General features: G+C 34.1%; 1 protein-coding gene across 9 annotated transcripts in view; it reads left to right on the top strand.

The window, feature by feature from the left end:
• The window catches only part of EML4 (EMAP like 4), a 154114-nt gene that overhangs the window by 74861 nt on the left and 56967 nt on the right, over positions 1–22286 (top strand). For 6 of the 9 annotated variants that reach the window (XM_060169605.1, XM_060169610.1, XM_060169608.1 and 3 more), the window contains exons 3-7: positions 8810–8939; positions 11874–12047; positions 13903–14031; positions 14499–14524; positions 14725–14757. In XM_060169605.1, coding sequence (XP_060025588.1) covers positions 8810–8939; positions 11874–12047; positions 13903–14031; positions 14499–14524; positions 14725–14757 — 492 coding nt within the window. The remainder of the gene's footprint in view (positions 1–8809; positions 8940–11873; positions 12048–13902; positions 14032–14498; positions 14525–14724; positions 14758–22286) is intronic. The other 3 variants (XM_060169609.1, XM_060169606.1, XM_060169603.1) reach the window with 1 other exon arrangement.

Raw genomic sequence — 22286 nt, 5'->3', positions numbered from 1 at the left:
GAAAATGTGAAGAGAGTGGAAGAGGTATGCAGTTGGAGCTCTGGGGCATATGATAGGGAATCTGAGAAAAAAGATTTTGAGTGTTAACTAAAGTTCTTCCTTCATAGACCATCTTTACCCTTCTCCTAATAAAAAATTTTCCCATTCTTTAGGGCCTCAAATTAATTCCTGAAAATGATCTATTTTTTGTCTCTTGTTAGAATTGTTTTAAAATTTTATTATATGTTTCTTTTGGTATATATGTTTCTTTTGGTTGTTCCCACTGGATTATAAACTATTTGGAGGCAGGGACAGTTTCTTACATAACTAGCCTTAGAATGACTCAATAAATGTTTGTTGAATTAAATGTGGGAAAAAGAAAGTTATAGAAGTAGGAAGTTATTTTAAAAATTGCTCTTTGGATGGAGAGATTGGGATAGATGCAAGAATAAGAGGATATTACAGATGAGGGTAGCAAGATGGATTTCAGATTTGCAACATATGCAACAGTCCCTAGTTGTAACTTTACTGTGTGATTCTGGAGTTCAGTGAAATTCATTAGCATTTAGGAACTGTCAGGCTAAGGTATCAGAAAGTTCATCTGCTTAGGTCTATCATCAAGGAATATAAACAATAATGATTAGTATTCTTATTTCATGATAAAGTAAGATAAAGTATAAAATTTATCATTGGCCTTCAACCCTGGCCTTATAATGGTTAAAACAAACTGTGATTAAAACTAAATTAGTACCTTCCTGGTTTATAGACTTTTAGCCTAAATTTCTCTTATTTCAGCTGGGTTGCTGCTCAGAAATTGAACTACTTTTGTACCTTTGGTTACTAGAGGTCACTGTTGCTTCCAGTCTTGCAGGCTGATCTTTGAGAGCGTTGTGGCTCAGACTTTATAATGCCCAAGGCTTGGGGGAGAGGGATGTATATGTACAAGCATATATACATGTGATATATATAGCTAATGATGCATTCTAGTTATATATTTGTGTACTGCATAATCATTTTTACGCTCCTTTCTTCCAGTTAGGTTCCTAATATTCTAAATTTCAAAGAATATACTTTAGACTTCTCAGGTGACAATCATTCACCCACGTTCCTTTTTGTTTTCTGCACCTGCTTTACTTAACTCATTGCCTCTACCTTGGGAGATCATTCACTCTTTTATCCAAATACTAAGGATTCCCAGTACTGAGAGTTATCAGAAATTAAACTGTAGGATGGAAAATGACCATGAAAATCTTATTTTGGTCTTTTCTTGCTATTTATGTAAATATCTGGGGACCTTGATGATTTAATACTGCTCTCTGCTTAGAATTTCCTTTCCCCCTACTCCATCTGGTGAATTCCTCTCTGTTATCCCGGCAAAGCTCAAAATGTCACTCTCCACAAGGCAGAATTATTTCTTTCCACTTACCATTCCTTCTTCCTGGACTCAAATCTTGATTTCACTACCTATTACAGTATAACCTTGAGCATGTTAATCATCTCTTTAGGCTTCAGTTTTTTTCATCAGCAAAACTGGAATGATAATAGTAAATCCCTTTCAGGATTATAGTGAAGATTAAAGGACTTAATTATAAAGTACTTAGGATAACAATGCTTAGCACTCAGCAAGTGCTTGATAATTAATATTACTTCACATCACTTACTGTATTGACAGTTGTCTCTTTCCTTCATCTTTTCAATGCACTAGGCACTGTTTTAGGTGCTGGAGATTAAAGAAATAAAAGATACTGACTTTTGCCTCCACAGGGCCTTAGGTAAAGTGAGAAGACAGCTAAGTCAGTAATTATAAAACTATATAATAATTGGCATTAAAAAGGTAAATTTAGGGTGTTGTGGGAGCTCCTAACCGAAACTGGAGTTGAAGGTTCCTTGCAGGAGATGAAATCAGCCATTCATCTTCCTTCATGGTCTTAACATCCACTTATTGGTGCCAGTTCCCAAATTGTTAATCTATATTCTAGACTTGAGCACTTAAGAATTATCTTTCTACTTATTAGATTGTACTGCTTGTATGTCCCTCAGAATTCATAAATGTAAAATTTCCCCAAACTGAAATCATCTTTTAAGACTAAATATTTCTTAAAACTGCCTCCTCCTTTCCATTTATGCTACCTAGCTCTTGTTTCAGGTCCCCATCGTGCAATGCTTAGACCACTGCCCTGAAATCTGCTCTTCACACAGCCACTAGGATTTCTCTAAATGTAAATTGAAGTCTTTTTTTTCAGCTTAAAACCCTTTGGTGGTCTCTATTTCCTATAGATAAAATCTCCATGATCTAACTCCTGCTTACCTCTACCATCTGGACTTTCCTCTACCATCTGGACTCTGCCCTTTCTTGTTCTGCGTTCTCACCACATAAAGAGCTTTTTGTCTACCCTGCCCCCATGCCATACACACTTACATACCCCACTTTACTGTTACCTTCTTTCTGTTCCTTTACACACACTGGAATAAGATCCCAGTATTTCATCACCTCCCTTTTACCTGGATATCTCTTACTTATTCCTTAAGACTTTGTTCTGCATTTTTTTCTAGGAAGCCTTTCTTGAGCTCTGTGTCTCTAATCATCCTTACAGAATTATGTGTCTTTTCTTTGTGATGATTTCTTTTATGATCACTTTGTTCTTGTACTTACCACATGTTTTCATTGCTAGTGTGATTCTCTTGCAAGATTTTAATTCCTTGATGCCCTGGCTCCCTTATATTCTCTTGAAAACAAAAGACTAGGATAATAATAGGCCCTGAGTAAATATTTGATGGGTAGATGGATGATGAATATATGTTAATTTAGGCAAGCAGGGATGACTAGCATATGCCAGAGAGAAGGACCATCCAGGTGCAGAGCGCAGGGGAGTAAAAGTACTTAGTTTAGGAGTTCAGAATAAACTGAAGCATGAGGTGTGAGGTTGGGAGTGTCAAAAAGTGAGCCTCAACTGGTGGAGAGGACCCATAGTGAAAGGTTTTCTTATGCCTTGCTAAGGAATTTAGTTTTTATCCTGAGGAGACTGGAGCTCCATTAAAGGATTTTAAATTGAAGAATGACAGGTAGAGTTACACTAATCCATTAATTCTAAGATGGCTATATTTCTTGCATTTTAACATCTCTGGAATTACAATGCATCTTACTATTGATTATGTCTTACAGTTCTCATAAGTGACACTTCTTTCTAATGCTGTTTGTGATAATGGTACATATAACAATTGATGTCATATTATTTCAAAGATATACAGCTTGTTTTAGATAGATATTCTGGCATGGTGTACAGAATGCATTAAGAGCAAGGTAGTAGTACTGCTAGGAGGGAGAATAGAGAAACTGAACATAACCCGGAAGAGAAATTGGAGGCAGTAGTGGTGAAGATGCATTCATTTAGTCATTTAGATATTGATTAAGTGCTTTCTAGGATTCAAGCACAGTGCTAAGCATGGGGATATATGCAAGGATCACAAAACAGGTAAGGTTTCCAGATAGATTACAGATAATTATAAATGGTTAAGTCAAAATGGATTGTAGACCTCAATGTGAGGACTAAAACCATTAAAAATTGCACTTCCCTGGTGGTGCAGTGGTTAAGAATCCATCTGCCAATGCAGGGGACATGGGTTTGATCCCTGGTCTGGGAAGATCCCACATGACGTGGAGCAGCTAAGCCCATGCGCCACAACTACTGAAGCCACCGCAATGAGAAGCCTGTGTGCTGCAGTAAAGTGTAGCCCCCCTCTTGCTGCGACTAGAGAAAGCCTGCACGCAGCCACCAAGACCCAACGCAGCCGTAAATAAATAAAGGCAAATATATCTATCTATATATATACTGTATTATTCCATTTATATAAAATTTTAGAAAATGCAAACTATAGTGATAGGAAGTAGATCAGTGGTTGCCTGGGGACAAGAGTGAGGGAGGGAGAGATGGATTACAGAGGGGCTCAAGGAAACTTTCGAGACTTATGGCCATGTTCACTATCCTGATTGTGGTGATTGTTTCACAGGCATATATGTATGTATGTATGTCAAAACATACATATATGTATGTCAAAACCATACACTTTATATATGTGCAACTTATTGTATGTCGGTTTTATCTCAACAGAACTGGGGGGAATATTTTTTTAAAGAGTTACAGATGCAACAGAGGACTTAGTCACCCACTGAATGTTGGCAGTAAGGAAATGGAGGAATCAAACCTGATTTCTTGTTTTCTGGTTCGTACAGTGAATGGGTGGTAATGTCTTTCACCAAGAATAAAGTATATCACAGAGTACCAGTTTTTGTTTTGTTTGGTGGGAGGAAGGACACAGACATTCATGGGGAGATGTTCAATAGCAGTTAGATATAAAAAATAATGAGAAGGGTATGATGGTAACAAGATAACTGAAGAGTCAAGATACAAAATCTGAGCAAGAAAAGAGTATCCAGCAAATGAGAGAAGAAATGGTCAGAGCTAAGAAGAAATTCAGGCAAGGGCAATGTCCTAGAAACTAAGGACATTGTCCTTACCTAAATACTGTCCTTGCCTGAATAGTCAGCAATATTAGATGCTGAAGAAAAGTTGAACAAGATAAGGACTGAAAAATACCCATTGAATTTAGTGGAAAAAAAGTCATTGGTGATCTTGGCAAGAAAACTTTCTGTGAAGTGGTTAGACGATAACCAGATTGCAGAAGGTTGAGGTACAGATAGGAAAGTGTAGACCACTGACTCTTTTCCAAATACTTTATTAGACTTGGAATGGGGGTGGGTGGGTGCATATGTCAGGGGTGGGGTGATTAGGGGGAATACAGAATCGAGGAGTTATTTTGAGTGTACAGTCACTATTAGTATCCACAGGGGATTGGTTCCAGGACCCCTGAGGGCGGATGCTCAAAATCCTAGGATGCTCAAGTCCCTGATATTAAAATGGCGTAGTATAGTTGGCCCACGACTTGAGCATCTGTGGATTTTGGTATCCATGTGGGAGGGGGGTGTCCTGGAACCAATCCCCCATGGATGCCGAGGGACAACTGTATGTATTTATAAATTATACATATATACAGAATTATGTATATATATGTTGAACAATGCCAGTAACTTGCTGGTGTTTAGCAAATAGAATACCTACAGGTTATTAAATTCTAAATGAGTTACAGAGGACTTATTACTCCTCATGCAAATTGTGACCATAAACAGAATATTTAGAAACTGAAGCGAGTATCCCATTTATACTAACTGGGAGAATGTGTTTGTTTTTCTGTTGGAGACAATTGCTAGCTTGGTGTGCATGAAATACAAGCTCTTCTTTCTCCTTGAAGTAAAAGAACATGAAGTAACTTTTCTCTGTTTACATATTTGTTTATAAGAGAGGATCTAAAATAATTTAAAACAGAAAATTCAGAAGGAACTGTTGATCCACAGCCTATCTCACTGCTACACTCCAGTTCTTCAGAAAGAGAACATTAAAGCATAATTAATTCCTGAAAGGCTTACATCATGTGCGTATGTTCGGGGGGGTCTGATAAAGAAAATAAAATATAATAAAATTATTTGTACTTCTGTCTGTGATGTAGCTCCAAAATTTCTTCAGTGTTGTTTTTAATTTTGTTTTCTTTCACAAGTGCCTATACAGTCAACCAAATTCAATGAGAATTCAGTTTAGGCTAAAGGTTTGTCGTTTTCAACATATAGTACTTGATAATTTTCAATCATATATTATGTTTTGAGACCTACCTTTTTATTCACATCAGCATCTTCATTTTTCTATTTTTCCATTTGTTTTACATAATAAAGATAATAAAATAACTAGATAATTGCACAAACATTTCAATTGTTACTACTCTACAGAGTAAACTTTGTAACTGGCTCAGTAGTTGGAAACCTTTATATTGAATAATAAAAAGGAAGCCATTATATATAGGCCTTGAAACGGCCAAGACATCAAAAGATACCTCGTCTTTTTTGAGTAAGTATTTAGGATGAGCCTAGAAAAGAGAATAGAGAGCCTCCTGAGACTGATCAAAACTGTGAGGCATAGCACTGCCATCTGATCCTGTGAAGATGAATGGTAGTTTCACAGGATACCTTGAAAGCATTTGAAGACTTCAACAGTAAACTGTAGGACTTAGAAACAGTGGTGATATGTTGATTTTTTTAAAATATTTTTTATTGTGGTAAAATACACAGAACATAAAATTTACCCCTTTAACCATTTTTAGGTGTACAGTTCAATGGCATTAAACACATTCTCATTGTTGTGCAACCATTGCCACCATCCATCTCTAGAACCCTTTCATGTTTCCAAACTGAAAGTGTGTATCCATCCACTCCTCTCCCTTGCCCCACCCCCCTGACCCCTGCCCCTAGCAACTGCCATTCTGTTTTCTGTTTGTATGAATTTGACTACTCCAGGTACCTTATATAATTGAAATCATACAATATTTGCCCTTTTCTTCTCATCTGGCTTATTTCACTTAGAATAATGTCTTCAAGGTTCATCCGTGTTGTAGCATGTTTCACAATTTCATTCCTTTTTTAAGCTGAATAATATTCCATTGTATATATGTACCATTCGTTTGTCAATGGACATTTGGGTGGTTTTCACCTTTTGGCTATCGTGAATAATGCTGCTATGAATATGGGTATACAGATATCTGCTTGACTCCCTGCTTTCAATTTTTTGGGTTGTATATACCTAGAATTGGAATTGCCAGATCAAATGGTACTTCCATGTTTAATTTTTTGAGAAACAGCGAATACTGTTTTCTACACCACGTGTACCATTTTATATTCCTACCAGGATTACACAAGGATTCCAATTTCTTCACATACTTGCTAACACTTGTTATTTTTGTTTGTTTTTTTATTGGAGTATAGTTGCTTTACAATGTTGTGTTAGTTTCTGCTGTACAACGAAGTGAATCAGCTATATATATATACATATATCGCCTCTGTGTTGGACCTCCCTCCCACCCCCTCCACCCATCCCACCCATGTAGGTCCTCACAGAGTACCGAGCTGAGCTCCCTGTGCTATATGTTTGTTTTTGTAATAGCCATCCTAATAGGTATAATTGGTCTCTTTTTTTGAGATGAAGTTTGGAACATTGGAAGAGAGCATGGGAAGTGGATTTTAGATTATATATGTTTTTAATATAGTGGCTGATGGGTTTTTTGTGTAACAAAAAGTTTTAAAAATTATATTTGAAAAATCAGCTGTTGATATAGCAAAAGCAGTGCTCAGAGGAAAATATATAACTGTAAATGCCTGCATTAAAAAAGAGGAAAGATCTCAAATCAATAACCTAACTTTAATCTTAAGGAAATAGGAAAAAAAAAAAAAAGAAAGCCAAAGCTAGCAATAAAGACCTGGGTGGTGGTGGTGGTTGCCTAAAGTTGTGAATATACTAAATGCCACGGAGTTGCACATTTTTAAATGGTTAAAATGGTAAATTTTATGAGTACTTTACCAGAGTAAAAAGAAAGAGTCAATATAACAAGAAGTCACCTGTTTGGCAGACTAGCACTAGATCTAATGACCAGTGATATTAGCCTAATTTAGGGGTTATTGTACCTTATTATATGTGAAAAATTTCCTAGGAAGTTTGAAAAATAAATACAGTAGGTCTCTTCCTTCCTCTCTTCTGATTCATTCTGTCTGAGGAAGGGTCTAGGAATCTCAATATTAAGGAAGCACTTTAGATGATTATGATATAAGTGGCTCCCAATAGCATATTATTGTCAGAAATGCAGTGCTATACTATCATATATGTAACATTCTAGGGTACGAAATATTTTAGGCTCTATACATAAATGTTTTTGCTTTCTGTGCTTTTATGAAGTGAAGCAAACAAAGAAACATGAAAGCCAGATATAAAAGTTAGGTTTTCTTGTGTGCATGTGAGAAAACTGAGTCTAAAAATTCAAAATTATTCTTTATTCCCAAATTTTTAGATAAACTTGCCCCTTAGTAGATGTGGCTGTTTTATCTTGTGACTGTGAGTCTTCCTGACCATAGCAGCATATCCATCACATGGGTTATTGGAATACTGGAATAAATGTTCCAAACCTTCTACTGTATAAATTAAGATAACAGGTTATTTTACATAATTATGCTTTATTTATATGGAACAATGTTCTAAGATTCAACATTTATGATTTCTAGGATTTCTAATTAAATTTCAACAGAACCTGAGCTATTTCTGAAAATTGTTGATATGTGGGGAGTTGTGGTTTACTTGAGGCATAGCTTTGAATCATGCACTTTAAAGCTGCTATGTGTGAATAGCAAACCGTTTAGCTAGAGAATGACCCTAGTTGCAATTTAGCAATTTAATTTAGCATGGTTTTTCTATAGATCTATTTTGATGAGATTAAATCTTCAGACAGTAATATTGTATGCTGCATGATGGATTCCTCTGAGACCTCCAGATCTTATTCGTTTCCTTTTGAACTGTAGACCACACTGGAGATGTAGCTAATTAAAGTTGGGTGTACAAGTCAACAAAGTTCATTGTTCTATAGAGGAAATAAGTATTTCATTGTCTTTTTATTTACTTTTTCCAAATACGTTATAACTTTATATATACCACATAGAATTGTCTCAGTTTACAAATGTTTATCTTTATGCGCTCATTCCTTTCTTATCTATATACTCAATAAACACTTATTGAAAAATAATAATATTGTATGCTGCATATGGGGGGACAGTCTGCTTACTAGCAGACTTAATAGACTTAAACACTAATGGACTTAAACACTATTGGACTTAATTTTTTAAGCTCCTATCTTTGAGGAATATTTTGAAGTTTGATTTTTAAAGTTTTCTCTTAACCATATCTAGGCCAGCCAGGCATCCGAGAAGCTATTTCCATGTCCTGTATAACCAATGGGAGTGGTGCAAACAGAAAACCAAGTCACACCAGCTCTGTTTCAATTGCAAGAAAAGAAACTCTTTCATCTGCTGCTAAAAGGTATGCATTTGTAAAAAAAGCTAACATTGCAAAATTGAATGTGATAACTCAGTCTGCTTTTGAAAAGAATGTGAAATAGAGCTGTATGGAATTCAGGTGAGCATGTCCTTTAAATTCTTTGTCTCTGAATGCAGAGATATCCAGCCTGTACTTGCTGAGTTTACATTCATCACACCTATGGAGTAGTGTGAGGACGCTTTTGGTTCTTACTAAAGACAGCAAGCAGTTTCATTTCCTGGTTTGGTTTTGTTTCTTTTTGTTTCTTTTTAATAGGCGTTTGTTGATGCGATAAACATCACTATATTTAATGTAATTATATAAGTGAATTTTCCATGGCAAGTGATACATTTGATATAGCATTTTTAAAGGAGTAGAATCTTCAGCATATATGTATATTAGTGGGAGGTTAAATGCTATAACTTTTATTTTTTAATCATGACTATAAAATTGAGGCTTAATTCAAAATGTTATATTACTGTGTTGTGTGTTCGTGTGAGTATGTTAGGGGTGGTGGGCAGGAGGGCAGTGGAAATATGGTAATATAAAAGTTTCAGTGGACTGCGTTCTCTATGTTCTTTTCATCAATTAATTAATTCAGTGTATTCCAATAAAATTGCTTACTGGATTTTTGTGTAATACCCAGCAAATTATTCCATATAGGGTTTGGAGAGACCATAAGAGATCAGCCACATAATCTTATAGCTGTTTTCTTCAAAGAATGATTGAAGAAAAACTTTCAGTAATAGAATAATATTTAAAATGTGCTGATGGAAAATGGTTGCCTCAATAAACTAATGCCAGTGACTGAATTATTTAACAGTGTGTATTTACAGATGTTAACCAGACATTTGACTACAGGAGTGGTGAAGAAATGACAAGATATTTAGGCCTTTTAAAAATCCCCTGCCAAAATTTATTACCTTTGCTGCAGTTTCAGGAGAAAAGGACAAATTATGGAAAAACTAATATGTAGTAGAAATTTTTAATACAATTTTTAATAATAAACTTCCTTGTGTCCAGTAATTGTTTGGATTCAGCCCATTTTTCTTACATAGCTGTAGTTATGTGCAGTGGTATTACGTACAGTAGTGACTCAACAATCTAAAACCAGATAAGTCTGTTAATTTATGATGCAGGGGCTTTGTGTTTTTCTTCTAAATAACCCAGAAGAAAAATCTACTGGGCCCACATAAGACTACTAGCCTAATACTACGCATTTAGGATAGTTTGAAGACCAACAAGAAAGAAGTAATTTCTAACTCAGTTTTAAGTTGCAAAGTTAATCTGATATTTTTGAGGTAGAATTGTATTTCTCAGCACATAATTAAAAAACTGAATATGAGCAAGACAGTCAAAAGTCAGTCTGAGGTCAGAAGTTATCAGAATGAATCAGATTAAGAAATGTTACTGTCAAAATTATATTTTAACATTATTCACTATTATCATGTGATTAAATTGTATGTACTACTTATATTTGTTTAGAATGTTCTTAAACAAACTTCTTTGTAGCTTATGTACCTTATGGTCAAATTTAAAAATGTCCTTTGGTTAAGAATTGTAGGGACTTCCCTAGTGGTGCAGTGGTTAGGACTCTGCCTTCCCAGTTCAGTTCCCTGGTCAGGGAACTAGATCCCACACGCATGGCGCAACTAAGGGTTCGCATGCCAAAACTAAGGGTTTGCATTCCACAACTAAGGGTTTGCATGCAACAACTAAGGAGCCCGCGAGCCTCAACTAAGGAGCCTGTCAGCCGCAACTAAGACCCGGCGCAACCAAATTAAAAAAAAAAAAAAAAAGAAGAAGAAATGTAGATAGTTGATGGTTTTATACCTATTCAACCCTGGAATCGTTGATTCCATCTGCTTTGTAATACTGTCATAAGTGTTTGTGCAATATAAGGATTCTTACCCAGTGTGATCAGGAATAGGAGATGCTTCATTAATCAAGAGTCAAAGTGTGGAATCATAAGAATTTATACATATATATCTTAAATATTTTAACCTAAAATATGTTCACATATGTTCATTTGTCAATTTTTTAATGAAAGGCTGAGTCTCCCCCTTCTTTCTTTCTAAGTATGCATCTCTGATTAGATTGCTTGTTGACTATCTTGCATAAAATACACCCATAAATCATTTTCTATAATTTTTAGTTTCATCCTTTCAGACAGAGTAAGAAATTTGAAACTTGCAAAACAATATGAATTAGAACCCATCTGTTTCTATGACTTTTTTACATAATCTTTTATAATTGCGTCACCTACACAATTTAACAGCAGTTTTTTTAGTAACTCATTTTTATGGAGTCTTTCCAAAGCATTCAGCTTAGTTTACATAGAAATTATCATTCTCTTTCCTATGTACATTTTGTCAGTTTTCTTTGTATTTTATTAACTTAATCATTAAAATAACAAGTACAGCTGGTATAAACAGGTTCGGGGGAGAAAACACAGTTGACTCTTGGTAAGTGTGAAACTCAGCTGGTGGAAGCAGAAGTATACAGAAGAAACAGGAGTTAGAGAATAACCTACAAAACATGAACATTTAGTGTTCCTTGGGCATCAGTATGCTTTACAGAGGTAAAGTGTCACTAATGCTCTGATTTGGGTAAATTGAAGTCAGTTAAGAGAGCTTCTACTGTCCTTCCAGATTTGCCAAGATGGCAAAATGCATTAGAGGCCAATTTGGTCCAAAGGGGCAATCTTCCTAGGATATGTTGCCTTAGAATTATAATAAATTCTTTGCTGAAGATTTTAATCTTTACTGAAGATTTTTTTTATAGAAATATTTTCATTATTGAATGAAAGCAGTATAAATTGTATTAGCTGTATGATTTAGGATTTTGAATTATATAATAGTAACTTTTTCCATCGTTTGATATATCTTTTTTATTTGTTTAAATATGTGTTGTTCCATGTTATACTTTATTTTACAGTGGTACAGAAAAAAAGAAAGAAAAACCACAAGGACAGAGAGAAAAAAAAGAGGAATCTCACTCTAATGATCAAAGTCCACAAATTCGAGCATCACCTTCTCCCCAGCCCTCTTCACAGCCTCTCCAAATACACAGACAAACTCAAGAAAGCAAGAATTCTACTCCCACCAAAAGGTTTTAACTGACCCCAAGTACAGAGCTAGGGAATGGTTGTAACGATACCTAAATTCTGTGACTTGAGAAAAAAATTGGCTATCCATGGTTTCCAAGAGAAAAGCCTGATGGCTTTTTTTCCCCTACATCTTTGTTGCTGTAATCTGTATTTTAACACATTGGAGAATGAAAATTTGAGGTTATATTTATCAGTTAAAACTGGAGGAAAAAAATTAAGTTATAAACAGTTTGATGAAAGGAAGGCAAAAGTAACCTAGTCTAAAACCAAAACAACATTTTTATAGTAAAATTATAGAATATTTTAAAATTTATATATAACTGTGCATAAATTTATAGCCATGGATAGAAAATTGCCGTATGTTGTTATACTCACCATATTTTGGCATCATTACAACCTTCAGCTTGCAAGGGCCCTTCTCAACAAATGGCTCTTCATTGTGACTGCATCTCAGTTTCAGTTTTGGGTTTTGGGAGGATAAGTTCTTGCTTGAGTAGAGAATTGAATTCATTTCACCTAATCTTTTCTATGCTAAAGGCTTGCTTGAGGGCTTCTCTCTGTGTCTATAATAATTAATATTTTAAAGTTATGAGAAGGGGAGAAGGGAGAAACATTCTAACAATGTGTGTGAGCCTAAATTGGGGATCTAAACCTGCATGCTGGGAGTTCAACACTACAGCTGCCTTGTAATCAAATATTTAGACCAACTTAATGAAATTTGCCTGCTTTAGGGATGTTGATTCAAGCTTTATGATTAGGTATAGATGTATTTTATCATCATACTTCCTCTTGGAAATCTTAGGAAAATATAAACCATTCCCAGAACTGGCTAGGATTTTAATAAAAATAAATGACATCCATTCCTAAAAGATTTATAATATATTTTTATTTGATTAGCTTAGTATTTTGCCTCAAATCTCTAATGGAAATTTGGGAAAACACAACACCCTTCACTTGATTGATGCATGTTTTTAACATTTTAAAAATGCTTTGTGTGTCTCGTGCAGATTCTTATGCTATCTAAATGGTTTGTAATTCTTTTGCCTGGTCTGATGTGGAGTTTTTCTTGGATATAGCTTATTAATGTTTTGCAACTTTGGATTGTATGTGGTGATTTTATAATCAATCTCTTTAAGGTTCTGATTTGACTTGGCATCTTCTTTGTCCCAGATCTTTTTTTCAGCTTTTTAAGGTCTCTTGGAAATGTGCTTGCCATTCTGAATTGCTCTTTGGATATACTACTACAAGAAGTATTGAAGGCTGGATGAGTTGTAGGACAGTTAGCAGTGCAGCCAAAAAATCATTTATAAGTTAAAAAATTTCAGTTATGAATATGTGGAAGCAGTTTTGATAATACAACATTCTTGTGTTAAATTGTTTTTACTTCATGGATAAAATTGACTCTAAAAGATATAAACAAGAGTTTTACTTTTAGTCCCACAATTATTTAGAAATTGTCATTTGTACCATGTATAATTTAATTCCATGAGGACATAAAAAATGAAAATAGCAGCCTTGTAATGATTTTGAATAGGTTTTTTCACAAATTCACGCAATTTCATAAATTCTGAGAGATAGTAATTATTTATATTTAAGCAAATGGGTTTTTTTTTTTTTAGATCAAGTAATATTTGTTCTAGTGAATCTTCTGAATAATAGTGAAAATTAAAAAACAGACTTGGTAATTGCCTTGTTTAACTCCTTGACTCATCCAGGCACAGAAACTTTCAACTAATCCTTCCTTCTCTTTTCTGGATTAGCTTTAAGAAAATGTTAATTACTGCTTTTATGTTCTAGTCAAACTGCCAATTGCTACTCTTAGAATTTTTTTCTAAGAAACTAATATGTTTCTTCCAGCATAAAACGACCACCAACAGCTGAAAAGTCACATAATTCATGGGAAAATTCAGACGATAGCCGTAATAAATTGCTGAGGGCAGTTTCAACATCAAAATTAATATCAAAAGTTATAAAAAATGCAGACAAGTAAGTATTATACTTTAAGTTATATCTGAAAATTATTAATTCTTTGACTATCACATTTGCATGTACAATTATATGCCACGTTTAAATCATTTCTAAAAATCTGTATTGATATCTTTTTTTCTTTGAAGTGCATTTTTCCTTTTGTGTCTTTAGAAAAGGCTGTCTTCCTGTTAATACTTCTGAACTCATAATAAATTTCAATAATCTCATAAAATTTGAGTATTTTTCATAAATTCTTTCTATGCTTTTGTTGTTTAAGTGATCCTAATGGAATATTCCTTCTTTTATGAAACAGTATATTAGTAGTTTAGACCAGTGAGAAACTTTAACAAATACTGGTGCCTGAATTTCATGTCTGGAGATTTATCTGGGGTGTGGCCTAGACATTGAATCTTTTGCAATTTCTTCAGGTGATTATAATAGCCAAATAAAATTATAAAATAAATGTCTTTGAATTCCTTTTGTAGGCATAAAGATGTCATCATCAACCAAGGTAAGTTAAAAATCCTTTTTTAAAAATGTTTATCTTTTCTACATCAGTTAAATTTTTTCTTTTGATAAGAATATTGACTTACTTTCATTCAGTGTACTTTATTTATTAGCTCACAGTGATAAAAAAGAAGTGTGTTGTTATAGTCATTTAAGAAACTATCTAATTTTTATTGTAAGATATGTCATTTTTGTCTCAACCAGCAAAAATGTCAACCCGTGAAAAAAACAGCCAAGGTAAGAATAAGCTACACAGTTGGTCGCCTTCTTAGTTAATTTCTTCCTGGATCTCTTATTTGGCTTTTCATTTTTTACACTACCTGACTTTCCTCTTAATAAAGGAAATATAGTAATTTGAACTAGTGAATCCAACCACTTTTCTATTTCTCTGAGCTCTGAAGTTTTAAGGTCAACAGTAGGAATAAAGATATCATTACAAAGAGGTATAATACCAAGGGGAATTTCCCCCTTTTTAAAAAAAATAAAAGTTGTACTTAGAAAAGCCATTTAAAAGATTGATAAATTTTAACTCGATTTCCTGTCTTGCCAACTTCATTGCAAATAATCACTCATTTCTTGAAGCTAAGACTTAAAATATAATAAGTCTAGCAAATCCATTTCCTCTTAAATTTTTCTTTTATATTAATTGTAATTTCTGGCTACTTGCTGTTGTTGGCTTGTTCTGACCCAAAAAAGGAAAGAGGACTTTCTGTAAATGTGTACTTAATTTAATTGCAAAGTAGGTAAGATTTATACATCAGTTTTACATTCTCCTTCAATTGCCTGCAAATTTAATTGAAGCATGCTGTTCTAAATAAAAGCATGTCCTTCCCGTGCATGCTTTTTACAGCTCATTTCTATGTGTCATAGTTATCTTTATTTTCTGGGTTATTTATTATATTAACCATATACAATGTGGTTAAAATTTTTGTTAGAGATTTAACTTGATTTCTGTAGATTTTCACTTTTGATTCTGATAAGAAGAGTATTTGCAATCTTCTTTGGATCATTTGTTTTTACGTAGAAATTCTAAATGAAGCTGATTATTGCTGCTGCTCTCCTTCAGTTAGGTCTTACTCCCTCTTTTATAATTTATAGTTAAGTATAGATTAAGTAATAGTTGAAATACCTTAAGGACAAATGAAATTTTATTTACAAAGACAATTCTTATTATGTGTCAAAACATTTTAAAAAGAGAGAGATAGTGATATATAGTGGCAAGAGCAGTGAATGGAGAGTCTCTGTTTAGTGTTTGGCTCTACTGTATAACAACCTTGTGACCCAGGCAAAATGGCAACATCTCTGGGTAGTTTTCTAACCTGAGAATATAACTATAAAGCTTACTTCACAGGACTGCTGAAGGATGAAATAATATGTATGAAAGTACTTTAAAAACAGAAAACACTGTACCTATAAAAAGGTGCTCCTATTATTACATGTTTTGCCAAAGAGCTTACATTTTATAAAAATCCTTAGAGGGTAAATGAGAAAGGGCTATCTTTCTCTTTGTCGTGCTGTGGTATGTCCTTTGGAAGGAAAAGGGATCTAACTTATGATTAGTATGTAAGTGAGTGCTCTGTGTTGGTGACAATTTTCAAAACCATTCAAATAGGCAGGTAAGTAAATGTATTTAAAAGGGAAGGGTTTTGCTAGAGAAGAATCACTAAAGTGGGGAAGAAGGATGAAATGAAAAACTGGAAAAGCCAGTTCAATTCTGGTACAAGAATTGTTAGCTGAAGAAGATTGTTCCAGATGTTGGAATTTTAAAATTGTTGCTTGCAAATGTTGCTTGCATTAAGCCTTATTTTTGGAATTTGAGCCTGTTCCTTTGCCATTTTAATCAGCTATATTTATCATTAGAGTGTATCTTGAAGGAAAACTCTTGTGCCTCAGCCTGTTATATAATTCAGGCCTGCCTGTGAGGCAGAGCCTATGGAAAGAAGTAGATGGGATTCTAGATGGTTTAGGAGATTACAGGTAGGGTATGAGAGATAAGGAACGGAGGGAATCTATGAAGGCTAACTTGAAAGTAGATAAGAGGCATCTACTAAAATAAGGAACATTTGAGGAGGAGTAGATGTGTAGAAAAGAATAGTTTGGTTTTGGACAGTTACACTTGACTTGTTTATAAATCTTAATTTACTCGTAGAGGTGTGTAACAGACAACATAGTGTAGATGTTTAAACATGTGTAATTGAAGTCAAGACTGGTTTCACCATTTACTTAGCTTGTGACCATAAGCAGGTTAATTCACCTTCTTAAGTCTTTGTTTTCTCATCTGTAATTGAGACAATAATAAACCCTCAAAGGGTTATTATAAAAATTAAAGATAATAAAGTGTTTAAACATAGTACCTGGCACATAGCACCAAGTAAATTTTAGTTATTAATATAAGTGTGACAGTACTCAACCTTGTACTCAAATATATGGAGTTAAGATGAAAAGATGACCGTTAAATAGATGATCTTCACTTGATGTAAGTTGTGTATAAATTTAAGTTTGGTATTCATTTTGCATAACATATTTCACAGCACATTTTCTTATACTTTAGGTATTAATCTAAAATATGTCATTTAAAAAAATATCTGTCATTTTTGGACAGTCTTTTTAGAATGTGATTTATTCTTTAGCTCTTTTTTTTTTTGACAGTGACAAGTGTGACTTGCTGTAAGTCATCTGCTTTGTTTTGGGAACAAGGCGATTTATATTTGGTACATGTAAGTGAGTGGTAGCAGAGAAAACTTCACTTGAAATGACTGTGTCCTTCAGACACAGCAGAGTAGAAGAGCATAAATCTGCATATTCTGATCAGCACTTAGACAGAAGGAAGTAAACCATGGTTGAAAGCAGTGGGAGGTGAAATGAGATGTACACGGGGCAATCTCTGAGGCTAGATGTGGGGGGAAGGACATGTTACACCATGTCCTATAAAAAGAGGCTCTTACTGAATTAGATCCTTATCTACACTCAGATCCTTGAAACTTAAGCCCCTTTTCATTACTCTTCTCCCTAATTCTGTTGGATCCTCTCCCATCACAAGAGAAATAATATACTAGGTAAATTTTGTAATGAAATGAGTACAGCTCATAAGCTCATCTTATAATCACTATCTAGTATATTACATTTTTAAAATATGGAAAATAAGTGTCACATGTCCTCATTTCCAGAGCAGAACCTGAATGTCTTCAAATTATTGCATGTTAACTGTCCTTTTCAGGCTTGAGTAATCCTAAATCAATTTTCTCTTGTCACATCTTAAACTCTTTTAATTGTCTGGTCATGTTGAGAACCTGAATGATTCAGGTTCCTACTGGAGAGAAATCTGCTTAATTGAGGAAAAGAGAACTCCTCAGTCACCAAATCACACTTTTACTTCCTCTTATAGAGCTGCCTCACTGTTCTATGATTAAATTCATTCTTGCTTAACTACCAAACCAGTGCAGTAGTAGCTTAACTACAGGTGTATTTAGATTGAACTATTACTGTAACATCTTAGAAAATTGAGAGGTGACTAATTCTTACTAGCTGCCTAGCTATCTGTCCAAAATGGCTTCAGATGAAAAATACTTTAAAAGTCATTTTGAAATACATACTGTCTAAAATCCTTCAGTAGTTTGTTTTAGCCAAACAGTCATTCAAATAATCTAAAAATATACAATATAAACTCATTTACAAAAGTGGAGAAAGAAAAAAAACTGAATAATCTTGTCATTTTAACAACTATTACAGTTCTGATGTGTTTCTTTATTGTTGCTTTATCAGATACACATTTTTAAAATTTTAAAGATTCATTCAACAAGTATTTATTGAGTGTATTTTGTCAGGACCTGTCCCAGAAACTTGGGGATACAGCAGTTACATTGTCTGATCTCTGTGGAACTTACATTCTACCTATAAGAAACAGGCAGTAAATACTTAATATGTCAGTAGGTAATACATATTGGGAAAGAATAAGGAGAGTAGACAATTGCTATTTTACATAGAGTGGTTAGGGGAGACATCTCTGATAAAGTGATAAAGTGACATTTGAGCCACCTGAATGACGTGAGTGAACAATTTGTGTATCTGGAGAAAAGAATTTCATGAACAGAGAAAACTGGAAGTACAAAAGCCCTGAGGCAAGAGCTTTCTTGCTGTGTTAGGAGCAGCAAGAAGGTCCTTGATCGTAGTGTGCACACAATTTTGTATTTGTTAACCATAACATTTATAAAATATGGATTCATTCTAAGCAACAGAAGAGTCATTAGACACCTCACTTAGGAAAGAGAAGCAAAGTTGTTTAGTGGAAAGAGCATAATAATAATAATAAGCATGAGACCTAGTTAGGGGTGAATCACAGAAGTTTAAAGAATCAGAATTCTACAATGACTAAAATTATGAGTGTTGGTTGGGGAGAAACTAAAAATTTCATTTGCCAAAGGAAGTTATGAAAAAAAAAAATAGAACATCCTTCATCTGATAATAAATTTTTCCCTATGACTCTTGAGACCTTGGACCTCAGTTTTCTTACATATACTTAGGCTTAGATTAGACGTTGCCGAGAGTCTCTTTAATAACTTTTTAAAAGCTCTTTCCTGCAGCAAATAGAAAATGGAAGGCAGCCCCCATACCTTCACTAACTCATGTTTAATCTACCTTTAACGAATTTGAATACAGGGGCTTTTGTTCAGTGCCTTGTATTGTTTTCTGACCTGTTGGCTCCAGGCATGTTCTGTCCTAAAACCTGATCACATCTGTGTAAACTGAGCATTGTATCTGAAAGAATAACTAAAATTTACCTGTAAGAATATAGTAAGCAGTCCTACTGACACTGTCTGTATATTGTGTTACCTACTGAGAGGAAGTATATTGTCCCCTGCCGAGGGGGTGTACAGTTTGAAACAAACCAAAGAAGTCAAAAGCCCTTAATTGTGCTACAGATAGAATCTTTCCTTGCTGTTTCTGAGATGATATCCAAAACTTTGCAGTTCCAGAATTTAGAAAGAAGGGTGCTAGCTTTAAGTCTATTTTAAATGTGAATAAGCAGGAAGGGCAGGAAACCAAATATTGCACCTCCAAAAAAATACACTCACTTCTAAAATTTACCTATTGGCATATGTTAAATAGGATATATAATCATTACTTGGATCCCTAGGTCTGGGCTTTGTCCAAGTATTGCCTGTATTTAAAAGGAGACCAAAAAGGGGGAACCTCTTCTCTATTGGAGATTTTTTTAAGCAGAGATCTGGTATCTGTTGGTGACAGTCTTATAGATTAAAATGTATTTAAAGGCTGTCCAATTTTTTTAGTATAAATTATCCCAACTTCTAAGAATATGTGTTCTTGACATCCTCTTTCCTTATTTTCAGCTGAGAAAAAAGTCCCAAGTGCCCCCTTTGAACATGGAGAGTATGACTTTTCATGAGAGTATCCTAGTCTTGTGCATATTTATTTTATTCCAGTTGAAGACTTTTCACCCATACTGAACTTTTCACAACTGTAGGCATACGTTTTTTTAAAAAAAATCTAAACTAGAAAATGTAATTAACTAGAAAATCTCCATTCCTTAAGCATGCCAGTTAACTGAGCTAGTATAGTTAGAAATCCGTTCTGTCCAGAAACTGCAATTAGACTCCACAATGTGTTGCTCACTGTATCAACTGTTTACTGTTTTCCTGAAGCACTTTGAAAAGAATTCTGAAACTTGTGATTAGTGTAGCAGAAAAGAGGTACAAATGATCAGTGACATATACAAAACTGCAAGAAAAGGCATAGTAAATCACATGCCACATTCCTGAGCTATACTCATAGTTGATTCTCCAAGGAACAATTTCACCAAAAATATTCTATTGATTATTTCCTTAAATAATGCTTTTTAAACTTTTTAAAGATTAAATATTTTCATCTTTCTAAAAATACATGCAAATAATATTTCAAGCACCCATATACTGACCACCCAGATTTATTAGATCTTTACATTTTGCTTTATTTGACTCAGGCTTTTGGGGTTTTTTTAATTAACTTTTTTTTTTTTTTTGGCCACGCCATGCGGCATGTGGGATCTTAGCTCCCCGACCAGGGATCGAACCCATGCTCCCTGCATTGGGAGCATGGAGTCTTAACCACTGGACTGCCAGGGAAGTCCCTATTTTTTTTTTTTAAAGAAATAAAACATTAAAGATGAAATCTCTCAATACTCTTTAATACTCTTTAGAATTTCATATATAAGTTTTTATTGTTCCCCTTGGGCCTCTTGATTTTCTTTCTGCTATAGTTAATTGAGAAAGAGAGGGATAAATATTTTGATATCTGAAGTTTCTTTTTTTAATTTCTTATTTTTAAAAAATTAAATCCAACTTGGTGTATTCAGATAAAATGAAGAATTTTTTTCATTTAGTGTTTAAGATAACTTTTCCTGGGGATATAAGTGAGTGATTTGAGGGACTTTGTAAAGTACAACCATGTTTTGCTTAGTTCAGAAATGTTTTCAGCAGTATAGCAAATCTTTCAGAAGAAGTTTTATGTGCCTTATATTGTTGGAATAGACGTATTTCCCATCTTTTACCAAAGAAAGCCTTTTTCACGCAGTAAAAATAATTAAAATTCTTACGCGAAGTCCCATGTCTGATATTTTCAAGTAATTTTATAACAATCACAGTTGTAAAAAAAAAAAGCCCAAAAAGCAAAACAGCAAAGAAAAATCTGATTAAAGGAGGTTTAGATTCAAGAAAGTTACTTAACTGCAAAATTACTTAACTGCAAATTGGCTTGTTACTGTAATTAGATAAGTGTTGACCAGCAGATACATAAGACTTGGTTATGTCTGTCTTCTAAGCTCCTAAGAGGCTAGGTTAACACATTTTACATCTTCATTGTATACCCTCATCCAACCCCCATGTAATTAAGAATTCAATAAAATTTACCAGCTAGTAGAACTCTACCTATAGAACAATGAAAATTAAGGTAGCATTTTAGTATTTGGTCAGATTTTTCAGAACTGTGTTCTTGTCCCAGCCAGTAAAACTAACTACATAATATTTGGCAAGCACAATTAGGAATTTTTTAAATGAGCACAATAAGATTAGATTATATATCCTTCTAAATTCATGACTCCCCTTTTTATTTTGGAGTCTACATTTATGGTCTATTTTTACAGCTAGACATTTGAAAGGGGTGAAATTGAGACTTTATTATAGCACAAATCAATTTCCTTGTTCAAAATTCAAAGATCCTTACAGATTACATTGTTTCATTGGAATTTTTAAAATTATTACTCGAGTGTAACTGGATCATTAACTGGGACTTGAAATATTTTGTTTAAAAATAAATGAGTTTCAAGAAAAGATTTTAGCTTTCCTTAAATGGTCTTTGTCACTTTCTACCATAAAATTGTGGACAGTATTTCTAGCATCTTGTTTACCAGCCTGTTCTGTAGCTCTGTGGTTTTGGGGAATGGAACTGGTAGCATCAGAGAAAAAGCTCAAATTAAGTAAAGATTCTTAAATTTTCTGTTTGTTTGCTGGAATTAGGTAGCATCTCACAGCTAGCTACATTTTAGTTAAATATAAAATTCAAATTCAGTTGTGGGGGGAGCTCTTTAGTTCTAAAGATCGTAAAATATAAAAATGAATTCCTAAAGTGAAAACTTTAGGAGAAAGATGCTTTAAATTGTAAGCATTCTAGAAGTTCAGAAGGCTTTCTACAAAGCAATACCCAGTACATAAACAAGTACAAGTCATAGTCCAGACCCTTGAAGCTCTGCTGTTGCCTTTGAAAGGCTTTTTTTT

This window comes from Lagenorhynchus albirostris, chromosome 13 (assembly GCF_949774975.1).
Source record: "Lagenorhynchus albirostris chromosome 13, mLagAlb1.1, whole genome shotgun sequence".
Lineage (NCBI taxonomy): Eukaryota > Metazoa > Chordata > Mammalia > Artiodactyla > Delphinidae > Lagenorhynchus > Lagenorhynchus albirostris.
This window is presented reverse-complemented; position numbering and strand designations above follow the sequence as displayed.